Here is a 25,977-nt window from a genome sequence, read left to right as displayed (position 1 = left end):
CTGAGGTGATCTTGATCGTGAAAAAAAAATTGGCAGCATATCCACACAGTGAATGACGGAGAGTGAGGCGAAGCATTCGTCCATCCATTCGTTCTTGCTTCCGTCCGTCCATGTGTCCGTCTGTGTGACCGTCCATGCGTCCATCCACCCGTCTGTGCGTGCGCCTGTTCGTGCGTCCGTCCCTGCGTTCGTCCATGCATCCGCCGCTGCGTCCGTTCATGCGCCCATCCATGCATATGTCTGTGCGTCCGTTCGTCCATCTATTCAACACTCCAAGTACCACCATCTTGCATCTTTTCATTATATATTCTCCATATATAGAAGCACCGCCATCCAGTGGACATTCCAAGGACTAAACGAGAGGTGGCACACGCACACTTTCTTAGGCTTGCGCTTCGTGCCTACTTCCCACCTTTAACCACCTCGAGTTCATGATATATACTAGTTCACTGCATTCATGGCACTGCGGCTCAACGCTCACTAAACCTTTCTAGAACTAAGGAGGTTACACCCAGCGAGTATAACGTAGCAACCCTTTCTTGTCAGATAGTGCTCAATGTACATGGCAATGCCCCGCGGCGGTGGTCTAGTGGCTAAGGTACTCGGCTGCTGACCCGCAGGTCCCGGGTTCAAATCCCGGCTGCGGCGGCTGCATTTGCAATGGAGGCGGAAATGTCGTAGGCCCGTGTGCTCAGACTTGGGTGCACGTTATAGAACCCCAGGTGGTCGAAATTTCCGGAGCCCTCCACTACAGTGTCTCTCATAATCATATGGTGGTTTGGGGACGTTAAACCCCACAAATCGATCAATAAATGCACATGCCGATGGCTGCTAATGAGGATCGCAGCATGCGCGGTAACTAAAAGCTGAATTTTTAACTCTCTTATTCCCCCTTAGCAGCCATTGGCATTACATTGAGCCCTATCTCTTATTGTTCAACAACGCACTGAAGAAATCTCTCACCGGAACCACCTTGGAGGACAAAATGTTATACTTGATACACACTACAACGGCTACGAGGGACGAACGGGTGCCGTCATAAAGAGCTTTACTCTTAAAACGCCTTCTGATTATTCGCAAGCACGCGTGGAAACTTCAAGTGTGCCGAAAAATGCTGTGAGCGTGCTTCTATCGACGCTGCGCTTCACTGCTGCCGGCAGTGTTGGTCTGTTTTCAACGACTGTAGGAGACACCAAGAAGTGGACAGTCGTATCCAGGGAAGATTAAGAATACGTCGAGATGCTGGTCTCGGTAAGTTCTTTTTTCTTTGCAGTGCTGAACAGAGCCATAAAATTCTTGCTTACGATACCGTCGATGCAGTCATTCTCTCAAACGATGCTCGGACAGGCGCCGCTTCGGTTACTACGCTACCCAGCGAGAGCACGACTATTGCTGCTGTTGCACAGTACTTTTTGTGCGCATAGACTTCAGTGGACAAAATTAAACAAAAAAATAAAAAATAAACTAATATTCACAGTTTCGAGTGTTTGTCGAAAGCTATAAAGTAATATATATTGTCCCCATATATGCATGTAATCTGCAAATGCCGTCCAAAGACGATAGTCTTGCGTGTAGAGAGAGTGAACAAAGCATTTATTTGATGTTCTGCGCAAGAAAATCGGTGAATGGTATTCTGGAGGCGCTGCGATAGAGTGCCTCGAGCGTGCAGCGGAAGTGAACGAGCGCATCAAGTCACGCCGCACGTGAGACATTAGCGCCTCCTGGCAGTTTTCTTGAAAAGGAAGCGCGTAGCTCTGAGACGAATGTGTGCGCCCGTCTCAGAGGTGATAAGCTGTAGAACGCAAGGCGACGGGTAGGTGCCACCACCGTATCGTCTTAGCAAAGCGTTGAAAACACTCGCCTTTTTAGGCAAGCGGTGCATAGTCAGCGCAGTGTGATAAGCGCTACGGTCCTTAAAATTACTTAAGTATGCCTATTCAAGTAAAAGACGCACATGGAGAATATATACGTGTTGTTATGGTGCCCCAGACATGCGCAATAGGTGATTTTTATTTGACAATTGCACAAGCATGAACGCTGAATCTTGAGCAACTTTAGTGGGCGCTGCGGATGGGGTCGGCTGTTTCAAGTAACCGGTGCCATTAAGAGTGGACAAACAGATAAATGTACTTACAGACAGACAGACCAACTTTTTGCGTCAAAGGTCCTCAAGAAAGACAACGGTCCTCAAGAAAGACTGTCTTTAAAAAAATGCGCACGTGTTCATTGAGGCTTCACTGCAGCACTGATAGGTATTCTGGCGAAGGCATCTGCGAATCTTTACGATCGAGTGCGCAGAGTAAGCATCATGTTGCAAATCACTGCAGTTAGTGTGGAAAAGACTGCCGTGTGTGCATCAAAACTGCAATCCAGAATTGTTCGTGGTTTGAGCTTGCATTATTTACACGTAAATTATTTGACAAATGTCTTGTAAATGAAAAGAATAACTAGCTGCAGTTAAGTTGCCCGTAGTGTTCAGAAATGCACCCTTCTGATTATTCGTTTTTACATCCAATGCTTGTTTGCGTAAGGCAAAGGAATTATGATAGTGTGCTGAGTGCACGTGAAATGGAATGCTACACTAGCTGTAGGGTTGTGAATGATCAGTTTATGAACAGTTTATAATCCGTTTGCAGCACCTTGCTGAGAAAAACATGGGCCCTTTGCAACACTGCTAGTTCTGGCTCCATGCAAAAGAATAACAAAGCATCATTACGTACACCTCAGGTTGACAGGTAATGTATGATCTATGCGCCATATGATCGCATTAGTACCATAATTATATTGAAAGGCGTAACTAATAGAATGGTACATTGCTACACTGTTGACACAGATTTGTTATACATTGTTCAACACATACTGAAATTTTGGTGATCTTGGGAAAGTTAGTTCCCATTTTTCTTTCAATGCATACTAACCGTGGCCTATTGTACAAGTTGCTATCAGTTGGTATGTAAAGAGACTGCACATAATACAAAGACACAGCACTCTTCTTGTCGTCATTTCTAACTTCTTTATTTTAATTCCTCAGTTATCTCAGTTCTCTATGCAAGAAATTATTTTTTTTGCAACTGCTTAAGCCTGCTTCACTTACGCAGCACTTGTCTTCAAACCTTCCAAGACGATAAAAGGATACCGACAGCAAAATGAAAGGCCCAGCCTTCGATATTCTGGAAAATGTACTGCAAAGTACAAGTACACTCTGCAAAAGTAATTACAGTATGCTTTTAAAAGTTAATTTTCATTTTTACAGTGCCCTGACAACATAACACATGCGCTTTTCATCATGTGCTTGTGCGAGGAATCATGAAACTCGCTCGACTGCTACGCACAGTGGCTCCATTGCCGACCCAAAAGCAGTCATTTCGATAGTTTTTGTGACGCTGAGTGGCCATTTGGGTACCTGATGTCATCACAACTAGCCAGATTTCTGTATGAGGTCCCTAGAATTGCCCGATGTGCCACAGAAAGCATGACTTTAATATAAAAAATAGTATATTTTATCACGATTTTATTCGATTTTCACTTGCTCAGAGTCACCTTTGTAACCAAGATTCGCATGACCAAGTAAACTCGCGTTTAAAAAGTGGTGCCGTAGCCCTTTAAAATGTTGGCTGTGAATGCCAATTCAAAGGTGCTATTGAGGCCAACTTCCCGGGCAGTCTTTAAATTACCCTGCTGGTTTGCCATTTTGACAAAAGATAATAGCCCTCTGTGACTCGCTGCTGAGTTTCGCAATTCTTTCATCACTAGCACCAAGTCGCGAACCTCAATTATTGGTACAGTTGAATTCTGTCTTTTGTCGAAGTTCCTTTTCACTCTCTTTCTGTACTTAGCTTCGCCCTCTTTAGTTTTCTGTTCTGTCCGCCTGATCATCACTTCAACTCACAGTCACGTTGGCTGGTAGATATGTTGTTTTGCAGGAGCAGTGAAAAAATCTGTTCATGAACGTTGATTTGTTCTTGTTTTTTTTTCATTCTTGCATTAGCTTCATTGAGGCTGCAGTATGTAAAAATACTTTAGAAGTAAGTGTGCACCCCAGAGATGTTTTTTAGGGCTGTGCATGATGACCAACGTCATTTAAAGGCAGCTCTTCCATCTTTCTGGGAATTCTGGGCACATGATTAGTTGCTGATTTATGTCTCAATTAGCTTGCTCCACTAGCCCAATAATACTGAATGACAAGGAGCAGTAAACCTGAGCGCAATTCGTTGTTGGTTTGCCATTTGTAGGACCCCGCCGCGGTGGTTTAGTGGCTAAGGTACTCTGCTGCTGAACCGCAGGTCGTGGGTTCGAATCCCGGCTGCGGCGGCTACATTTCCGATGGAGGCAGAAATGTGGTAGGCCCGTGTGCTCAGATTTGGGTGCCCGTTAAAGGTGGTCGAAATTTCCGGAACCCTCCACTACGGCGTCTCTCATAATCATATGGTGGTTTTGGGACGTTAAACTCCACATATCAATCAATCAATTGGCATTTTATGGGGTTGATGACTCAGCAAATCTTGTTCACTGTCTCTCACTAATAGTGAGTTTTTGTCAATCGTCTTTTAGTTTAGAAGGAGATCAGACTGTTGGCATCCTCTTTTCTGCTTTTGCTGTCACCATCCTTTTATAAGCCATAAACTCAGGAGTTTTTTAGAATATTCTACAAAGTTCATGTGAATGACCTCCAACGGTGCAGAAAAGTATTTGATTGTATCATTTGTTGGGTCAGCTGCCTAAACTTTACTTATTACCTTATTAATCTGGCACTCGTGAAATGATTGTACTTCTCTAGTTGTATCTTTTTTATGCCAGATATCAACTGCTTGGTCAGCTTCATCTACGTCCACCGGATGCCGTCATGACCACTCAAACTACAGCAGTTATGAAGATTGAATACTTTTTAATTAGTTTGGGCGGCATTGTGATTCATTCTGCTTGTGTTAGTCTTAAGTTTTAGAGCTTCAGTTTCTTCTCAAAGCTTGACATCATTTACTTTCCGAGAAGGAACTAAGGTTCCTCGAAGGTTTCGGTGCGCGCAAGTAGTTATATTACATGTACTTTTCTGTTTTGTTACCCTATAGACTTTTCCTTGCCTTTTTCTGTGCTTCTGTTTTTTCTCTTACTCATGTATTGCTCTTTGTGCCACATGGTTTACTGCCTCCTTAATATGTTTTCGCGCACTGCGCAATAAACTCAGTTGGAAGTAAGCGCTCGTGTCCTTCGTGTCCTCTTGTCTCTTTGTCGTGGTTCTGTTCTCGTGCTATAACTAGTGAGTACACGAAGCTGAATATTTTAAAGGACTCACTTTGTTTAATTTTTTTTATACGGCGTTACAACAGCAACCAGCTGCCTTATTTTTCTGCTACTCCACGACCACGACGCCCTCTTATGTAATGTGTGCTTTTGGTTTATACAGAGAAACCTATTCATTAATAGAGAGACACGAAAAAGAAAAACAATTTTTCTTGCATGGGTGGAGTACACATTAGAAATAACAAAAACATGGTGCCAAATGCGAAAAGACGCGCGGTAAGCGCGAAGTTCACAAAGGGAGTGTGCATATGGTGATAGAACCCTAAAGTTAATGTACCATCGTACTTCATTGATATTGATCTCATGCCGTTTATATGTCGTGTTTTGAGGCTAACAAAGCTCTTCATAAGTAAAAATAAAGCATAATCTCTTCTGACTGGGGCAATGACTTAACCAATCAAGTTTTAGCAAATTTTGTTGAGCCAATGAGAAGAAAACGCTATAAAGAATCTTTAAACCATGACGTCACACACAAAGCTATGGCGCGAAATCTAAAAAAAAGTAATGGAGTAGTGGGAGAAAAATTTTCGCTGGTGACTTCTTTTACTAACTTTCAGTCTGCTTATCTCAAAACGGAATCGTAAATCATGTAACTAATGCTCACGCCAGTTACTTTAACGAACAATGGCATCTTTAAATTCATTCCGACGCTTCCTAAAACTCAAAGTGAAACCGCTGCCAAGCACCGGCGCTACAAGCCTCACGACAACACAGAGATTGTCGACATTATAATTACCGGGGCATTGTCACTGAACGCCTTGGCTGTGCCCTGGGAGCCCGCTGTACGCAGGATGATACTGTCAATGTCGCAGGGTGCTGGACGCCCCGTGGAGCGTTTCTAGGCTGTTCGGCCTTGAAATAAAAAAGTTTATGTGCACGTTACGATCGCAATTTGCACTTCACCAAGACTCACGCATACCGAGTTGTCAATGGAAGGTCATATCTCGACCTTGAAATTTTGTATCACTGCTCCTTTAAGACTGGACCTTCATCTTTTCATATATTAAAATTGGCCCACATGGTGGCCCTATAATGTCTATTTTGCTGCCATTCGGGTTTGCAACCGGGGCGCGATATGAAAAATTTGCAACATAGGACAACTTCGCCAAGTCTGCGTTGTGAGCCTCTGAGTTCCCTCACCTAAATCATTATTAGAAAAATTAATGGTGCTCGACCAGAAGGCCGAGATATATGAATTACAAGCAAACGATGCTGAGTCCCTCCCCCTCCCCCCTGAACTTTCACCTGCACAGGTCTGGTCTGGTACAGTCCCCTTCATGCCTCCCTCGCAATGAGAATAAATCTCTTGACCATTTCTTCCTAATGCGCAGATTACTCACCAATAAGAGAAAAGGACTTCTATGCGAACCGCTTCGTAGGTTAAGATTAAATTTATTCCTTTCGATTTTTGTTTTCTTTGAGGCTACCGTGCTGGGTTTTAGCCGCAGGAGCGTTTGCGAGGCCGTATTGCAATTTTCTACGCAAGACGGGACAAATTGAAAACTGAGTTCATTGAAATCAAACATTTAAAAAAATGGGCACCTCCTTTTTATTTATTAAAATGATTTGATTTTTAAGGTTACCAAAACTAAGTCTATTCAATAAAACATTTGTTTTTTTTTCCTGTTTTTTTTGCTAACAAATGTAACACAATCTAATATTTTCTTATTGCGGCAACAAAGTACTATCTAGAATAATGCGTGAAGCCGACATGAAGCCCCGTACACACAAGGAAACATTTGAATTTCCAAAACTTTCGGACACGCCACATACCCAAAGTCTTTCGCTGGTCGCGAGATGCACCTTCCGAAGAGTCGTTTTACACCTCGACAAAGGCTGAAATGAAATTCAACGACGCCACGCTGATTGTGCCCGAGAACAGCCAGAACAGTACTTCAGGCAACTGAAGCAGCGCTGAGCAAGCACAGGATATGCCCGCGCGCGATATATGAGTAGTAACCAAGAGCAGACGCACTACTGACCTTTAGAAAGCATTATATGACGCCAAAACAGGAAGTGCAAAGTAGACAACGCTTAGGCATCACTCCGATTCAATGTCGAGTGTGCATTTTTAATTGATCATTATTATTTACCAGCGTTGTTTCTGTGAACCCTTCATTAGACTTATTAGAGAGCAAAGTTAATTTATTTCACATACAACTTAAGAAATTATTTATTGGAAGGCCTGTTTCACCTAACCATTAGATTTGTTGTTATACGCAAGCTTTGGAAACTGTTTGACTGGCCCAATGATTACTAGTACCTTCAGAAAATTGGATATTTTCGAGTAGTTTACGTCGCTAACCCTACACCAGGAACCACTGTTAAAAAAAATCACTGAGGTTCAAATCTCGTAAATCTAGTTGTCATGTTGGAAGGTAATAACATGGCTTTATAACGAATATATTCACACAGTGTTTTAATATATTATTGGCCACCCCGCTTGCTCACGTGGTATCCCAACGACAAAGCTAGAGGGAGCGGAGCGGTCTGTACGCCGTGGAAGGCGTGGATTGACTTCACGTTCGATGCAGTTGAGTGCTCGGCTGCTTTAATATCATTGCAACGTCATGCCAGCCATGACTGACTTCGGGAGAGAGGACGTAGTGAAGTGTTTGATCTAAGATTCTATTTTGTCAGATCATGTAGGGTTCCCGTAAAAGAAGTCGCTTGGTCCATCGGGAAATCATAAGCGTCCAGTGCAACAGGATTCTTCGCAGGCAAACGTGTTGGCACCACTATCAGCAGTGGGCATGTTTCAGCACAGTAATACTACCTACAGTGCGAGACCTTAATCATATGACATTTTAATAGCATAACTATGGCCACTGGATCAAGGCACACAACCTGTGAGCTTTGATCTAGCGGTAATAGCATGAACAAGGGAAAGATCACCAGGCGTACGTAGAACATGCAAAACGGCCACTGCGAAAGCTGGACGAGCATCTTTCCAGAAGCCCGCTGTGAATTCTCTTGGGACCACCAGAACTAGTACACATGCTAGGTATACAGCTACACCATAAACCACGGTGACTTTAATGAAGAAGGAAATCACCCATTATACGCCATTATTTCTGAATTCTATGGACAAGTGAGGTACCCGCTACACGCTTGTAAGACATCATGTACACTTTGTGCAGTGGTTGATGACGATAAAGAAATATAACTTAGCCTTTATTGGGCATTGGAAGCATTCAATGACCCACACTCTGTGCGATTCAGTCGGTTCGACGCTTGGGACTCATTTTACTTTTCTACGACGCCATATTACGTATGTTAAAATGGCTCCTTGCCCGGCATCATACCTGTACGGGGTGTTCTCGTGAAGGAATATCAAGAACACAAGTTCTGTGCTGAAATGCTCGACTGCCACGTGGGGGCCCGGGGAAAAATACTATCCCTTCCTGTAAAATTCTTCTAAATACTTTTTTTTAGTTTACCGTGATAGCAGCTACCGACATCAACGTTGCTGGCACCGTATAAATACGGCGCCAAAATCGCTTTTCACAATCCCAAACACTGTAGCATATATACGCTTCAAACGCAATTACAGTCACTATGCCATGGCTGAGAGCTCCACAGATAATTATAGGCCAAACGGGCCTGGCCTCTCGTTCACAGACGTTTTCTTGTGTTCACTCACGAATGTCCAAGTATTTGGTAATTTATTTTTCTTTCCTTCCCTCTTTTCTTTTCTCCTTCTCGCTTCCTATCTTCCCCTCCTCTGTCTCTTCCCTCCTTCCGAAAGAATGAGCAGGCGTTGTGTCCCTCCAGGTGGCAGTTGCCAGCTTGCTCTCTCCCTCATCTCTGTGTCCTTGCGTATTCGTTTATGCAAATAAATAAATAAATAAATAAATAAATAAATAAATAAATAAATAAATAAATAAATTCGTAGTGGGAGCAGCCAAGGACAACCACCAGTGGTGGTATCTGTCTCTCAGGTTGACGTCATTGCTTCATCTTGAAAAGTGAGGTTTAGGACGCCCAGACTAAGCCGCTCTGGGAAAGGGTAACGCTTGAGCGTGGGTAATAGCAAGAGTGCGTGACTTCTTTAGAATTGTTTGCTAATTTTATCTTTTTTTTTTTCGAGCGATAGCGGTTAGGGACGGTGGTGGCAGTGAAGAACTACCGCACTGCTACTGCCGTTGTGATCTCACAACAGCTCTCGCTGTAAAAGAAGTTTCAGTACAACCTTGATTTACAGATCTTCCGTAATCTGTCCCAATATTATGGCAGATTAATACTTGGTTTTACGCTAACACTGGGCGCGGCCGATATGTTTTCTTGGGCGCAGTCGCCTTGTCGGCTGCTAGCGTTTCCATAAAGAAGCCGAGCTGCAGTTTTTGGTGCAATTTTCGCACCAAGGTAATGCGGCGATTTATTTTGTCATGCACTTCATGGAGACTTCGGAGTGCAGCGACAAATCGGTGTTCTACGCGCTCAAAAACTCAAACGGGTGGTAGCTGCAAAATGTCCACCGCTTCGTAAATCCGATCTGCTGGTATGGCCGGCGCTACCAATCTGAGGTACGCGTTCACGGAAAATGTCCGTAGGAGAAAAATCTGATTGCTGAGCCACGCAGAAACAACGTGGTGTTGATATTGGGGATGATTGTTTACGACTCGTATATATATATATATATATATATATATATATATATATATATATATATATATATATATATATATATATATATATATATATATATATATATATATATATATATATATATATATATATATATATATATATATGCACGAGTCATAAATAATCATCACCAATACAATATCAACACCACGTTGTTTTTGCGTGACTTTCCTCGGCTCTTTAGTCATACCTATCTCTACGCCCTCTGAAACAGCATGCATCAAGGCTTTGTTAAAAAAGACTAGAGATGTGTTTCATTTGTACTGAAAAATCGTCAGATACGCGTACCTTGGAAATTGACGTTATGCAAAGCATGCAGACAAAAAGATGACCATGTTGTACTATTTTTATTTATCAAATGACGCAAAAGTCATCAAATGTCGCTCAATATACGTACAATTATATGTACATGTAGGTTATCAAAACATGCTAAATACATTTACAAATGTTGCACGCACAGATAATCGTTGAACAGTCGTAGATGTTTACATAACCAGTTGTTTTTGCTTGTGGAACAATGACAAAAGGAACGTGAGTATTAGCAACACCAGAAACGGTAATCTTATATGAAGCGCTGGAGCTCGCGAGGATGGCATCCCTGGACGCTGCTACAAAAATCAACTTCAGCGCATGGCACATAACTACAATTGACGTTAACCCAGCGTGACGGCTCTATCATATAGGAGGACATGCGTAATGTTTATGAACTCGGAAAGGCAACGCTGCAACCACAATTGACATTTCGCGAACATTATAGGCTCTATTTGAAAAGCAGTTCCCAGACCTGGCGTGGCTCTGTGGTAGATTGCGTGATTGCCACGCAAAATGCTGGTGTTTCATTCCTGCTGGTACCCTTACATTTATCATTAGCATTCATCGGAGCAACGCTGCCGATGCCAGCTTTTTTTTTTCACGCTCACACGTTAAAATGACTGGTGTGTGTTGACGCCGTTCCTGGGTATACATTAAGCTTGAATCACCTTTGGCACATACCCGCATACCACTGGCACACGCCCACCCGCGGGTATGTGCCACTGTCTGGCGGAAGGAGAAGAAGAAGAAGAAGAAGAAGAAGAAGAAAAAGAAGGTGGAGGAGGAGGAGGAGGAGGAGGAGGAGAGGTCAGCTAGCCCCTTGAAAGCGTGTTTCTGGCCTGCTACTCCACACGGGGGTAAGAAGAAAAGGGAAAGAAATAGGAGGGTATGATGAGGGGTGATTGTGGTATAGCACAATGAGTCACTGCACACAATGTCTCATTCGGTGTAGTACACGCACAAAAGTCTCTACATTGTCAGAATCTCTAAAGACCGGAATCTTGACCAGTCTTGCTTAGAAATGGAAAGTGTTTGATGACGTACACGATGGCGTTGTGACATTATGCTTGTCTTCACCAGCACGTCCTGTTCATCAAACTATCAAAGTCTCCCATACTAACGATTTGGTTCATGCCAAGCTAAAGGGATCATCACGAGAGCACCCAGGCGTAAGCAGCTAGGTATATAGATACGTAGCTAGATGCCAAAAGTACTTGCAGTAAGCAAAGTAATCCTTCACATTTAAGCATTGTGATCGTTTTCTATCACTCTAATATAGTATTGTCGTTCTCGCTTTCTTGGACGCTAAACGTGCATGCTCACTAACATATCTTTCTTATATTATAGCGCTGTTTGCTTCAGCATCACACGGCGATGCTGCAGTATTGTGCGCTCTAGTGCACAACATGCTTGATCGTGTCCGCGATCAGTGGAAACTGAGTGCGACGATTACGGAGCTATACACGCACACTGCCTTGCGAAGCTCGTAAAGAGATGCCTGTTGTAAGCTTTGCACCGATCGAGTCTCGTGTGTCGAAACTGATTTTCTGCCTCGTCGTCCGTTGCACCGTTTACACACGTTTATACATGTAAATTATTGCTTTCATCTGTTTGCAACACTGGCAAGCTAATGTTGATCAGTGATGCGGTCTGTGCGACGTCGGCCGTGTGTTTTGCAATGTATATACTCCAATACTGCCCTACAAGTCCAGCTTATCTTGCACACGAGCAACAAGGTTGCTTGGACAGATAAAATTGAACTTTTAAGACAACTTTGAGCAGTCTAATTTTCGATCCAGAGCACAGTGCCGATCTTGTCGATGAACAAGTTTGTGTCAGTACCTTTTTCTTCGCGTTCGAGTAACTGATAACTTCGACTAAAATTAGTGTTACCTCGTTCCCGAACATATTCAGGCCTCTCTCTTGACCTGAACAGCGCAGGAATCATCATAAATCTATGGCAGAAATTGAAATCAAGCAGCTATGAAATGAAACATGCGATTGGTCATAATCTTGACCATGGTGGCTCAAGCCATTTGTGGTTTTTATTTGTGGATTTTATTGATCGTATTTTGGTGGGGGCTTACTTAAAAGGAGAGGTATACAGAAAGATCTTCCTTAGTGTGAACACTGCAATGGGACCTCGTGTTCGAAAATACATAAAGAAAATTAAAACAGGAGCAGAATAGCACAAAAGAAGCATGGATATGCGTACAAAATATTAAATTAGTCATTATGGTATGCAATAACGTAGAGAATAGTGGACTATAAAATACTCGGAGAAATAAATTCAATAAGTAAAGCTAAAAAAGTGCATACAAAGCAATCTCTACGAATATACACTAATAATTATTTCGGAAGAAAAAGAAAGTAATGGAAATGGATAAAGAAGACATAATGTATGACAAAAAGAGGGAACAACAGTAACTATACATAAGTCAGAAGTTTAAAGAAAAGGTTCAAGTAAAGGCTCACTGAATGTTTAGACATCGTGAGGAAGAGCTTTTAGTCTCCAAAGGCAGCTTATGGCCTTCTCGACAGATGGTGCGGTACATTCTAAATATCCCTTATTCAAAAAAGAGAAATTGTGCGTGTTTGCTCGGGTCAGTCAAACATTAAGTAGCAACAAGTGCATGAAGATAATTGGGCTACTTGATTACCATGAAAAACTTATTACGGTGATATATGAGTGGCATTTTTAGAACTGCCCTAAATTAGCGCACAGTCTGCTAAGCCCTTCCTTAATTATGACTTTCATGATTCCGATAAGCAATGCTTTTATAGGGCCCAATGTATGCCTCCATCTTCTGCTTTTGTGATGGCCAACAAGATTCCTAAAATTAACTAATCATCAAGGGTGAGAACGCTATACATCAGTGTAAAAACGCCAAAGGAATAATTATTTGAAAGATAATTCATTTGTTCTCACTACATGAAGATCTTTGATTTTTCATTTGTATTCGTCTTTGCGTTGATTGTAATTGTGATCTTTTCTTCCCTGAATTTTTTCGGATCAGAAAAGTATAGTTCACATTGCAACTCCAACTGAGTAAGCACAACCAACAAACAATTATGTCAAGAAAAATTTGAAGGTCATTTTTTGTTCGTAACTTCAGTGCAGTAATCGGGGCAATAATGCGTAAGAAATAAAGTGGATGTTTAAGTATAAATCAAAATGAGCTGGGATCAGTGAAAAAAGATGCTCAAAAACACAAGCCATGAAAAATGGTTCGTAAGCAAATTCCGTCGAATCCTCTCATATAAACTTCGCGTTATATTGGTACTTGATTACTCTATCACTTTTAGGTGTCACCAACCACGCCTCCAGGTGTCTCCATTGTGGTGGTTCTGATGATCCAGGGATGATTGGTACTTACCCACTGAGGGGGTTGCTTACGGAAATTCTCTTCTTGAAGTGCTCAGTCATGTGCCTCAGTAGTCGCCACGCATATTGCTTGAACGTGGGGTCTGAAATGCCGAGTTGTGGTATGATTGAGCGCAGAGTTCAATACACTAACGATTGACGAAGTACCAGCTGTGATGGCGAGCAGCCGGTATACAGTGCGGCTCATCAAGCAGCCCGTCGTGTCTTTCTTGTAAATATTTAACTGAAGTTTATAGGAGTTTACGCGCAATGTTGTTCATCCCGAATGTCAAGTTACTGATGAGGACTAATGTGCATGACTTGTGACCGCCATTCTGAGCAGCTGTCGAGCGGTGTGCTTCGCGGCGGTATCCGAGAAATCTGCGTTCACCACACCCGATCGTACCGATATGCGCGATGTTCCTACAGCACAGGTGTTAAAAGCGATCTTAAACACCCGAAGAATTGTTCGCAGTCAAACGAGGCAGAAAGGGCGGCAGCGAATAGAGGTAAATGTAGCATCCACAAGCTAGCGAAGAATGACAAGAAGTAACAGAGTGAAATATAGCATAGCCATGTATGTTACAATACTTTAGCAAGGTGGTGAAAATGTGAATGAGGGTGGGGAGAAGTGTTTTCATGGTAAGTAGGGAAAAAATGAGTAGGCGAGAGTGTAGAGCTTAGCGTAGCCATGTAAGACTCGTATAGGAAAGGTACGGAACCTAGGTATGAGAAGAACTGGTGTAGTGGTGAGGATAGGAAAGAGGAAGTAGAGGGGAAAGCACCACAAAGCCCTCTATTCGCCCCGAGATCGAGCGGAGTCGCCGCCTGGTGGCCACTGGCTGAAGCACACCTAGTGTGGATCGCTCCTGGAGTCGTCTGCTATTCACATGGGCTAGCACATGCGCGCACGTCATGCTCGTGCTCAAAGGAAGGTTTGTCCCACTCTGTTAGCGCAAGAGTAACTGCTTGTAGGTTTGCTTAGCACTGTCTACAGAAACATTTGGCCTTACTCGCCTATATATGAATCGCAATAAGATAAGGTCGAGCACTTGGCGAGAGTGATGTGTAACGTGGTAGCAGCCTCTCTTCACCAGGATCATGTCGATGTAGGTGCCGCTTTTTAGCTGAAGCCCATCGTAAAGTGCACTTGGCGTCGCCGCAAAGGTGAGGAATAATAAATATTGTGTGAATACAGCGTTATAGCAACTCAGGGATAAACTAAAGTTTTGCATTGCTGTTAGGTGTCTACTTGAAAAAATTGTGGCGTTCTTGCTTATCGGTTACGCGACGAGCCTTGATTGTACTTGAGATAACCTTGTATTGTACGCTTCATGTCTTATGACACTGCTGTATAGTAAATTCTGACACTCCGGTACTTCAATTGAATAACACAAGGAGGTGATTAAATTTTAGTTGCAGTGCGCAACTTTAGCATTGGGCGATATATTTATAAAGGCACACCCATGTTCTTATCAACGTGAACATTTGGCAGAAGTGTGCATGGTAGGAATATAAGTAACGGAATAACTAAATAGGTCCAATAAAAAATTGTATTCAGAAAACTAACGTGTAGAAGCCAGACCAAGCGCTGACTCGAGCGCTCTAATAGAATTTTTGGTTGGAGCTTCCTAATTGCCTCACCCTTGTTCTTAGATTTGGGATCACTTAAAGGAGGCCAGATTGTCAAAATTATTCCAGACGGCGTGCCTCACATTTGTCGTGTAATTTCAAGGAGAACGTCACCTTTTTCTTTTTTTTTCACACTATCTTGAGCGTGTTTGTGGCGTTGTGTTAGGCACATGGAAGGAATAAACACACTTTCGCTAGAAAAAAAAATAACTTAGTTCCACCAAACAATCGAAACTTTCCATCACTTTGACGCAGATAATCAAAATAAGAAAGCTTCGGGTTGAACTATTACCTTTTTATACTGTTATAGGAGTGAGAACAAGCGCTCTTAAGCACTCTACGTCAAGTAGCTTTCCTGAATAAACTTATCGACTGTCCTACGTTTCTTCCATGAAGAAATGATTAAGACACAAAAGGGGAATGAGTAATAGCTGTATTCTTGGGTTCATCGCCCAAAACCATTGAATTTCTCCCTTTTTTGGAGCGTTGAGGGGGTTGGTATTAATGACCAGCGTGCATGAAGAATGAATTCAGTCATGCTCAGCAGTGCATAGTAGACGGGACACAAGCTCGACACCTCAAATAAAAATACAAGAAACGTGACATGCTGCAGTGCGAAAGTGCAGACAGTCGCCAAGCGCGAGCATCCCTTTTAATGGCAGACTGCGTTTCTGTCACAAGTAAAAGTAACGTTCGGTGAGCTTCGTGCACCCGTTAGGCAATAAACGTTATATTTATTGCGACTGGGTAGCAGCCAACGCATTTTATTCACCGACAATCGGCTCACAGCGCCCAGAAAACGCACCGTTGAGTGCATTGGAATGCACCCGGCTGGCCGCCTATCCACAGTAGCATGGTGACGGTGCTGCCCCCTATAGTCCAATCTCGGGGCGAATAGCGTAGTTTACCAAGGCGGTGGAAGAAAATTGACCGTGAGGAGGCAAGAAAGCAGAAGTGCAAAGTTTACATTTACATTTCGCAGCTATGTAAATTATAGCAAAAAGTGGTAGGGGGAATTGAGGGCACGGCGTATCAGCATAGGGCAGTGTGTCATGTTTGCAGCAAACCAATAATAGAATGCTGGTTGCTTTTGCAATTACACCGTTGGAGAGGCGCCACGATCGAAGAGGGAACATGGAGCACGTAATTTTCCGCAGATCCAGAGCAAAATCAATTTATATCACCAATAAAGCTGAAATATTTGAAAGATTACAACATTTTGACATATTGTGATTCATTATTTTACTACGTAAAGCTTTTTTTGCGTCGTCTCAGCTGGCACACCTCCAACCATCAAAGCTTGTACTGACCTAATTGGTATCTAAATTTGGTGGTTGGTTTAAGCATACCCACTAAATGTGGTAGAGCGATGGTGAGCCGCCACACCACGGACACGCATGCCCATACAGCATTGGAAAAATTTTGTGTAATCTTTGAAGATTAAGAAAGACTTCCGTTTGAATTCTGCGGAGGTCAATCGCGTTCTCCCCTTTTAATGATTTGTGGGGAGCGCTGTATTTTTGACGCATGCCTCCTAGTTAGCAAGAATTTCGCAAGGGGCCATTCTAGTTGGGTCATTACCCTCCTCAATAGCTTCCTCCTAGAGTGTTTTAAAGGATTGAATGTGCTGTCGAAGCTCTGCTCGGTTGGTGAGCCCTCAAGCACAAGCGTCGGCACTTTTGTTCCCCTTCAGACCTGCGTGTCTTGGACACCAGATCAGCCTGTATTTGTACGTTAATCTCCCGCCTAAGAATTTGCTTATTTTTATCGGAGGGCAGCCTCTTCAAAACAAACGGCACGCTTCCTGCGACTCGTAAATGCTAATTGTTTGCGGTTCATCTCTATGTTCCTGCGCTTTGATTGCAAGGGCAATGGCAAATAATTCTGCCTTGGTGATAGAGGACGTGTACAGCGATGCACATGTCATCATGCAGTTGTCGTTGCTAAGTACTGATGCAACTCACCATTTAAAATTGTACCTCGAAACGTTCACATACAGAACATTTCATTTGTTTTTTAATGTTTTTCGGAGCCATCGCACTCTCTCCTCTCTGCGATTTCTGTTTGTTTTTACGCCCATGTTCTTGGGCGGTGGTGAGATCGAGATCTTGCTGCGGACGGGATTCGGGATTTCTACAAGAACCTCGTCCAGGTTCTGGTGGTAGGGCGGAAAGCCCACCCTAGCAAGTATCTATCCACCCGCTTTCGTTTGACTTAGACGATTTCTCTGCGCAGTCAGTACCATTGTCTTTAGCTCAGGGTATGTATTATATATACCGAGGTCCAAAAGCTTTTGGGTTGGTGTGCTTACCGGTAGCCCTATGGCCACTTTGTAGGCGCCCCTAATTATAGACTCGTTTGTTTCTTCTTCTGATTTGTATAACGCGTGGAAAGGTAGACTATACATAACCTTACACAGTGCAAGTGCCTGTGCTAATCTAATTGTCTCTCCTTCCTTCATTTCCTGTTTGTGGTATGTTATTCTATGGATCATTCGTGCAACTTGTTTCGTGGCTGATTTTAATATGTTTATTGTAATACTTTCGAGCGATGGGAGGCACAGCTCGCCAGCTCTGACCCAGAGGTGCAGCTTACACTTCTGCGTCACGTCAGGCAGGCGGCAGCAGCCAGTGGGCCCTGGATTTGGGGCCCCACCCATCACTTTTATGACGCCTCTCCCAAACCCTTGCGAATAAAGTTTTTCCTTCCTTCCTCCAACCATCAGAAACAGTCTCGAGTCGACAGCATACTCACTTTTTAAATTGCTGTAGGTATAATAAATCCTTTCGTTGTCAACTTCATGCATATGTACACCTTCTTAGCTATCACGATAGCTTGCAGTTATGCGACAAAATATTCTAGGAGCTCTGGAAGCGTCAGGTTAATTACTCAACCACACTCGCCTGCATCAGCTAGGAGAATAAGTAGTCACAAGGTTCCCGTTTGAAAGATAATTATATATATATATATATATATATATATATATATATATATATATATATATATATATATATTATATTATATTTGTAAATGTTATTTATTTTATCAGATTTTAATTTTTTGGGGCCTCGGACAAGATGATTTTTTGCTCACAACCAACGACACCCTTACTGACTCCATGCAGTACAAAAATAATTGTCTATTATCCAAGTGTTCGAAGACGCAGCGAGAGAGCAACGAGCGAAATTTAACACTATCGCGTTAAACTTCGCTCGAAGCTCTTTCGCTGCTTCTTCGAACACTTGGATAATAGACAATTATTCGTATGCTGCATGGCGCGCAGCCCTTTGGCTGTATCCGTCTTACGTTATGTCTTGCCGCAAAAAAATATTTGCTCCTGCAAATATCTTCCAATCGCATGCTAGAGAATCACACTGTATAAATCACACCAAGTAAACCTGTTGATTGCAAAGCTCCTCTAGCACTACAATATATATCTAATTACAAGTTGCCATGCGTATATAAGTCAGCGTAACCGATAATTATCGGGTATTGAAACAACAGCGCAGTGGTGTTTAGCATGTGCATCACGTGCCAGACATCATCTGCCTCATGCAAGATATCCAGGTTTTTGTGGGAGAATATGTACTTAGAATGCACCCATGGAACGTGAGATTCTGTACACTTCAGGGCAGTGGGTACGAGCGAGAATATCTATAGCAGAACCAGACCCGGGCACTACTCGTCTCTTTTCGCTGAGCTTGTTCCAGAAGTGCACACCGAGGCTGTCGTTTACCGCACTCAGCGCCGCAGGTGCCTTTGCAGGAATAAACAAGTCATTCCATATTTTCCACGGTACACCGAAGAATTCGGATTGGTTCAGGAAATTGATGCGGCTAGAATATTCCGAGTCGGAAGGAAGCTGCGACATCAACTTAGGCCCGCACGTGGTCCACGTGTCGGGATCGTAGGTGCGTGCGCACCTATCGATCAGTTCAACGAGGACGGGATGATGCTTGTCGAAGAACAGCATACCGTTTGCTACGGAAGCTTCATCTCTCGAGGACTGGTAAAAAGCGCTATTCCTTATCCCTTTCAGCGACTTCATCATGATGATGTCACTGTCCAAATAAGCACCGCCTCGCTTCCAAAGAACGATGTATCGGAGGAAGTCACTCAGATGCGCCACGGCGTAAGGGCTACGACGCTGTCTCCCGCCTTCCGCAACCAGCGATGCCAACGGAGTCTCCGCGAGTTCTGCTGTCACATTCAGGGCAGAGGATCGAAAGTTCGGGTATTTTGAAAGCACGTTGATGTACCGACAGGTAGAGGAGCTTATGTTACCGGTAGACAAGAGATGCACGGTAGTCTCTTCGTTGTGGCGGCAAGTAGACTCGATGCTGCAGGCTTGCCTGGCGTTAATTTCCCGTTTATAGGCTGTTTCGAGGAACCATATATGGTCTTGGCTGCTGTTCGCCGACTCTACAATGAAAAATAAGAGATGACATTGCGGTGATTCACTTAAATCAATCGCTGATAACCAATCTGAAACTATAGTTAAAACTCGGCTCCACAATACGTATGCACCTCCAAGCATCTTCTTAAGTGCAATCGCTCTTCAGCTACCAAGAGCCTTGCCGCAGTGGTCTAGTGGCTAAGGTACTCGATTGCCGCCTCGCATACCGCAGGATTGAATCCCGGCTGCAGCGACTGCATTTTCGATGGAGGTGAAGATGCTGTTGGCCCGTGTGCTAAGATTTGGGTGCAAGGTAAAGAACCCTGGTGGTCGGAATTTTCTATCTATCTATCTATCTATCTATCTATCTATCTATCTATCTATCTATCTATCTATCTATCTATCTATCTATCTATCTATCTATCTATCTATCTATCTATCTATCTATCTATCTATCTATCTATCTAGCCGCCTACTACTTTTAGCTCTTCTGGCCGTTTAGAAACAATAATTATTAGAAATATTAGAAATAAATTTAGGGACTATTAATAGAAATAAATTTAGGCATTATTTTGAATGCGAAGAATTTCTTAGCGAACTTCGGCGACATTGAGCATATCTATCTATCTATCTATCTATCTATCTATCTATCTATCTATGTAGTTAGTTAGTTAGTTAGTTAGTTAGTTAGTTAGTGAGTTAGTTAGTTAGTGAGTGAGTGAGTTAGTTAGTTAGTTAGTTAGTTAGTTAGTTAGTTAGTTAGTTAGCTAGTTAGTTAGTTAGTTAGTTAGTTAGTTAGTTAGTTAGTTAGTTAGTTAGTTAGTTAGTTAGTTAGGTAGTTAGGTAGGTGGGTGGGTGGGTGGGTAGGTGGGTGGGTGGGTGATTATTTAGTTTCATAAACGTTGGGTATGTACTCTAGATGCAGGCGTCACACCTAGTTTATTCATTTATTTGTTTGTAGACCCTCTACGGATGCCGTATGGAAGTCTCCGTATGCCGCTCCAAGTTGTCAGGTTTTTCGGTTCATTTTTATTGTAACCATCCGTAGCCACAGGTGGCTAGAACTCGAAAGAACATCGGTCGATGACAAGGTGGTTAAAAAGTCGACGAGAATATTGGGAATGTGAGAGGCATTGACGAATATGCGTGTCTGGTCATCACATGAATAATGTGAAAATCCTGTGGGATACATCGTCAATCCGTTTCCTCTTGCCACGTGTGGCACATATTTGTGTACCACTCGCCGCGGCATGCCGGTACGCCCCGAAGGTGATTGACAGTTTGTATCAACCCAGGTACAATGAAAAGAAACATGTAAATGTGAGAGCCTACAGGGATACGGAAATGGGCAGCGTTTACACGGTGAATGCAAGGAATCTATATCCGTGTCCTAGCAGAAATCCAACCCAAACATTCTGCGTAGCAATCAAGCGTTCTGCCACATAGCCAGGCCAAGTGTCGGAACTATTTTGGAAAAAGGCCATATCCCGGCATGGTGGTGAAACATCATTTGTAGTTGCAGTGACGGCTATCTAATTTCAAAAACGTTGGGTATGTACTCTAGATACAGGCGTCACACCCAGTTTATTCATTTATTTGTTTGTAGACCCTCTACGGATGCCGTATGGAAGTCTCCATATGCCGCTCCAAGTTGTCAGGTTTCTCGGTTCATTTTTATTGTAACCATCCGTAGCCACAGGTGGCTAGAACTCGAAAGAACGTCGGTCGATGACAAGGTGGTTAAAAAGTCGACGAGAATAATGGTTTGTCATTGTTGCGTACACACTTCATCGGAATGGGTTGCATCGGTGTGTTATCACGATCTAATTGTGGTTTTAAGACGTCACGCCTCAACAATTATTACATAGGCTCGTCAACCTCATCAATCCAGCACATGGATTGAGCGCGAAATGAAAGTACAACAAGACGTACAAGTTGTAGAAGGCAAGTGCATTATGCGCAGACTGTCATGACACGTGACCAACGTACTCATTGTCCTGAATCAAGGAAAGCGAATGCCGTGCTGAACCAAGTTAAGAACTCAAGATTAATGCACTGCAAACCGAGTGACTGCATAGTATAACCAGCTTCTCATATGTTTCTACGCCCAGGAAAGACATATATCAGAAAAGAAAGGCCAGGTTAAACCCTTAGCTAAACTATTCTCGCTGTTCACCCTTTACGCGTTAAATGTATACTTCTTTGTTTTTTAGTTACAATTTTGAGTGCCTTGTTTCGTGTTCCTTTTTCTTTTTTGTCTGTTCTGGTACACGTACCAGGATCTTCAGAACGGTATTATTTTTTCCATATTTACACTTATGGAATAAATTAATTTGGCGTACACCCTTGCAACAATTGATTGATTGATATGTGGGGTTTAACGTCCCAAAACCACCATATGATTATGAGAGACGCCGTAGTGGAGGGCTCCGGAAATTTAGACCACCTGGGGTTCTTTAACGTACACCTAAATCTGAGCACACGGGCCTACAACATTTCCGCCTCCATCGGAAATGCAGTCGCCGCAGCCGGGATTCGATCCCGCGACCTGCGGGTCAGCAGCCGAGTACCTTAGCCACTAGACCACCATGGCGGGGCGACACAAGTGTTAAGTATTAAAAGCAAAGAATATATGCGACTCAACCCCATCTTCAAATATTAGCAGTAAAAATAAGCCCATTTTACCATTCAACGAGGTCATCAATTTTCGCATGAACTGAGCCTCCGCATTTATTTTCCGCTAAACACTAAAGAATGCTATTTCCAAGCCGCACAATCTATAGAACTTTACTTGTACATGATCTTAAAATCTGTAGTTCTAAGTTTTCGCTGACCATCACAGCGAAAAAATGTTTAAAGCCAGTTGCATGTCTAGAAAACTGGAGAAAATTGTGAAGCTGGAAGGCAAGTGCCACCACCTGGCGAATGCAGGTTGGGCTCTTTGTTCATATATCGTCGCCTTCTTGTTTATTTTATCTTTTTCTTTTATCTATAACTTTTTTCGTCATTTTTTCATCTTTTTCTATGATGCCCTTACTTCTCCTTTGCCTCCTCCTTACACTATGAGCATTCCTTCCATATACCACGTCCCTTTCCCAACCTGTTGTTAATTGGTTATGCTCTGCTGCTTGGCACCGATTCATCCGGCGCACACGTGCCGAGTTTCCACCAGACGAAACATGACGCTACCCTAAGCTAACATATCTGCGTTGTTAATAAACTTCAAATAACCTAAATCCAGAGTACCTGTGGTCAGTAGGGCCACGTCTGGCACTCAAGCGCTAGCAGCAACTGACTCGCCCGTTACCTGCGTGATTTGACAGCTCTTTTTGCGCTTAAATTGGGTATGAGCCATCTGCACGTCTAGAAATAAATAAAATATCTAAGAATTTTTTCAATTATACATGCACCAGCCTCAGTGTAATTCTTAGACACATCGTATTAAGAGGCTACGGATTAATTTTAACGGCCTTAGTAAGCACCTTGGTAGATGTGTAAGTGTAAGGCACTTTTCTGGGACTTTTCCAGCTCTGTAACAACGGAGGCTCACTGTACTCGCATAAACAGTAATAATGAAAAATCTACGAACTCTCAAAGAAGCCATCACAAATGTTTACCGGACGTACGCCTGTGCGCTGAAATCATAAGTCAACAGCACTCACCAATTTGGATACCATGTCCTTCCGCAATGAGGATGTTTGACCAGTGCTGTCCACTCGGCTTGCTCACAGCCATTGCACCTGCAGTACCTGATGACAATGATGCTCTCATCATGGCACAGCGCATGCTAAGTACCCACTGAACGCCATGGCGATGACGTTAATGACGATGAAAATGAGCACATTCTAATCTACAGATTATCTTTCTATCACCACGGCACAGCACATGCAAGGCCACTCCACGTCATGACGATGACGCAGACGACGATGAAAAATAAGTGTGTTTCAGACTACACATTCTCTTTCTGCCATGAATCAACACGATCGTTAAAGAAATCTCACACGATAGGCAAAGCGGCTATGCCGACAACAAGCTGCTGCTCCGGAGGCGAGAGCGCGGCAGCTAGCGGCGCGGCGGCAGGCAGCGAGCTACTCCAGAGTGAGAGTTCGGGAAGCGGTGGAAAAACGGCGAAGTGATTTTAGGTGAGAAAAAATAATCAAAATAAAAGTTCAAAATCAAAATAAATAAAATAACTCCGCAAAAGTTTTCAGCAAAGTGCAACACCTCACCAGTGGTTTACAAGAAAAGGGTGAAAATATAGAGGAAAGACTGGAAAAGCGTTAGAGAAGTCTAAGGAAGAAGCCCCCCTCGGTGAGCAGTCGTACAACAGAGGACTTCGCAAATGAGACAATCGTCAGCCTCGATGTCTACCGAGCGTCTCGCGGCAAAACGGCAATGTTGACAACAAGGTGCTACCGGAAAGTTGAGGGCGTGGGAAGTGGTAGCTCAACGACAAAAAACACATTGGATATACTGTACACACGCGTTACGACTCGTTTGCATGCATGAGTGGGGAGTGTCACGGGTGATTTACGGGGATTCATTAAGAACTATTTCCAGTGCCTCCCCCACTCTTCAATAGTCAATTCATTAGGATGTGTAGACTATTTTTAAAACAACTAAAACGCTTGGAGGTTCTTGGAAGTGTTATCGTGAAAAGCTTACTGCGTGTATTTTTGTGAAAAGATACCACGTGTAATTTCAGAACGATGCGATATCATGCCAACATCTGATCATTTTACCACTGCTTTATTTAACATATACAGAAATCAGTGTTACAATAGGCCACCCATCGTGGTGGCTCTGACGCAAACAAGTAGTGCTGCTATGTGCGAAGACACGGCTTTGATTAACTCCGAGAGCGACCACTGTTCAATGCGGTCGAAATGGAAGAACATACCTGTATATGAATTGTCCAAACCAATCCACCTTCGTTAATAAGACAGCACGTATTAACGTTAGCTTCACTCAGGTTTTCAGTGATAACGAAGGGTCCACATTTATAGTAGACAATTATGTGAATGTACACGAAAATATTCCTCCACCATCCAAGCTCTGTACAAGCCCAATGATCACATGATCAAATCTGGAGTAATCGCCAAGAATTTTGTCAATTCTGATAGCATGGCCCAATGATCACATGATCAAATCTGGAGTAATCGCCAAGAATTTTGTCAATTCTGATAGCATGTGAAGACCCGAAAATATTGGAAATTAGCCTTCCTAGCACATGTAAATACCACTCACCGTTGGTGGCACCACGTCTTGCTTTCAAGACATTGATCGTTTTCCAGACCGATCCAGTCAGCATGCTCGCTTTAAATGCACCTGCGGTAGTAATTATTCGACGACTAGTTCTCACGGCACCATAATGACCTTAGTTTTATAGAGTCGTCTTTCTATAAAGATTGTCTGGGTTCGAGAAAGTAAGAAAAAACAACCAAACGACGTTTTTTAGGCTCACACCAATAATTGCCCGACTTAATCTTGAAGTGATATAACACTGAATAGCGAGTTTTAGTTATGCCTATGCCCCGCTGCGGTGGTCTAGTGGCTAAGGTACTCGGCTGCTGACCCGCAGGTCGCATGATCAAATCCCGGCTGTGGCGGCTGCATTTCCGATGGAGGCGGAAATGTTGTAGGCCCGTGTGCTCAGATTTGGGTGCACGTTAAAGAACCCCAGGTGGTCGAAATTTCCGGAGCCCTCCACTACGGCGTCTCTCATAATCATATGGTGGTTTTGGGACGTTAAACCCCACATATCAATCAATCAGTTATACCTACACAGCGTCCGAAATGACTCAATAAAATTCACCGATTATTTAGAGAAGATAGATTTCACTTTCATCTCATCTTAGGCGAATATAAACTGGAGCATGTGATTTTTCTAAACATCGACGAAGATCTTTGAGAAGCTATGACGAATCTCCCTGATAAATTACTCCACTGTTAAAGTGAAAAAGGTGCTGCTCTACCTTCGAGAATACTCACCCGAGGTTCGCAATTCATACGTCACTATGAAAAACCCTGCAAACGCGAAAATCAGGGCCAACGTTCTGAACATCTTGTGGGACGCATCTTGCGATGCCATGCTTCCAAGCTTGTCACCGTGAAAATTCGCTTGACTTTTGTCAGGTTGTCACCGCTCCGTGTGATTGGTTAATCGATTGCTCTTCAGTGAAATTGTGAAGCCGACCTCAGGGGAGCGGGGCGGAGGTCGATAGGAAAGCGAACGCCACACAACGTGAAACGAAAGCCGTCTTCTTCACCATGATGATGATGGTGATGGCCCATGTCTGTTCTTCTTATTCCTGCCCACCTCTTAATC

The 25,977-nt window shown here is 43.2% G+C and overlaps 1 protein-coding gene across 1 annotated transcript; it reads right to left on the bottom strand.

Moving 5' to 3' along the window:
* Window positions 1-18,842: 18,842 nt before the first annotated feature.
* Window positions 18,843-25,905, bottom strand: LOC142765798 (lactosylceramide 4-alpha-galactosyltransferase-like). The gene is made up of 4 exons (XM_075867528.1): window positions 25,641-25,905; window positions 24,897-24,977; window positions 23,312-23,398; window positions 18,843-19,675 (listed from the first exon to the last, which is right to left on the bottom strand). Exons 1-4 carry the CDS (start codon window positions 25,738-25,740, stop codon window positions 18,843-18,845), a joined length of 1,101 nt encoding a protein of 366 aa, XP_075723643.1. The 5' UTR covers window positions 25,741-25,905.
* Window positions 25,906-25,977: the final 72 nt, after the last annotated feature.

Source organism: Rhipicephalus microplus, chromosome 1 (genome assembly GCF_043290135.1).
Source record: "Rhipicephalus microplus isolate Deutch F79 chromosome 1, USDA_Rmic, whole genome shotgun sequence".
In the NCBI taxonomy this organism is placed as follows: Eukaryota; Metazoa; Arthropoda; class Arachnida; order Ixodida; family Ixodidae; genus Rhipicephalus; species Rhipicephalus microplus.
Note: the sequence above shows the minus strand (reverse complement) of the source record. Positions and strands in the feature narration are given on the sequence as shown.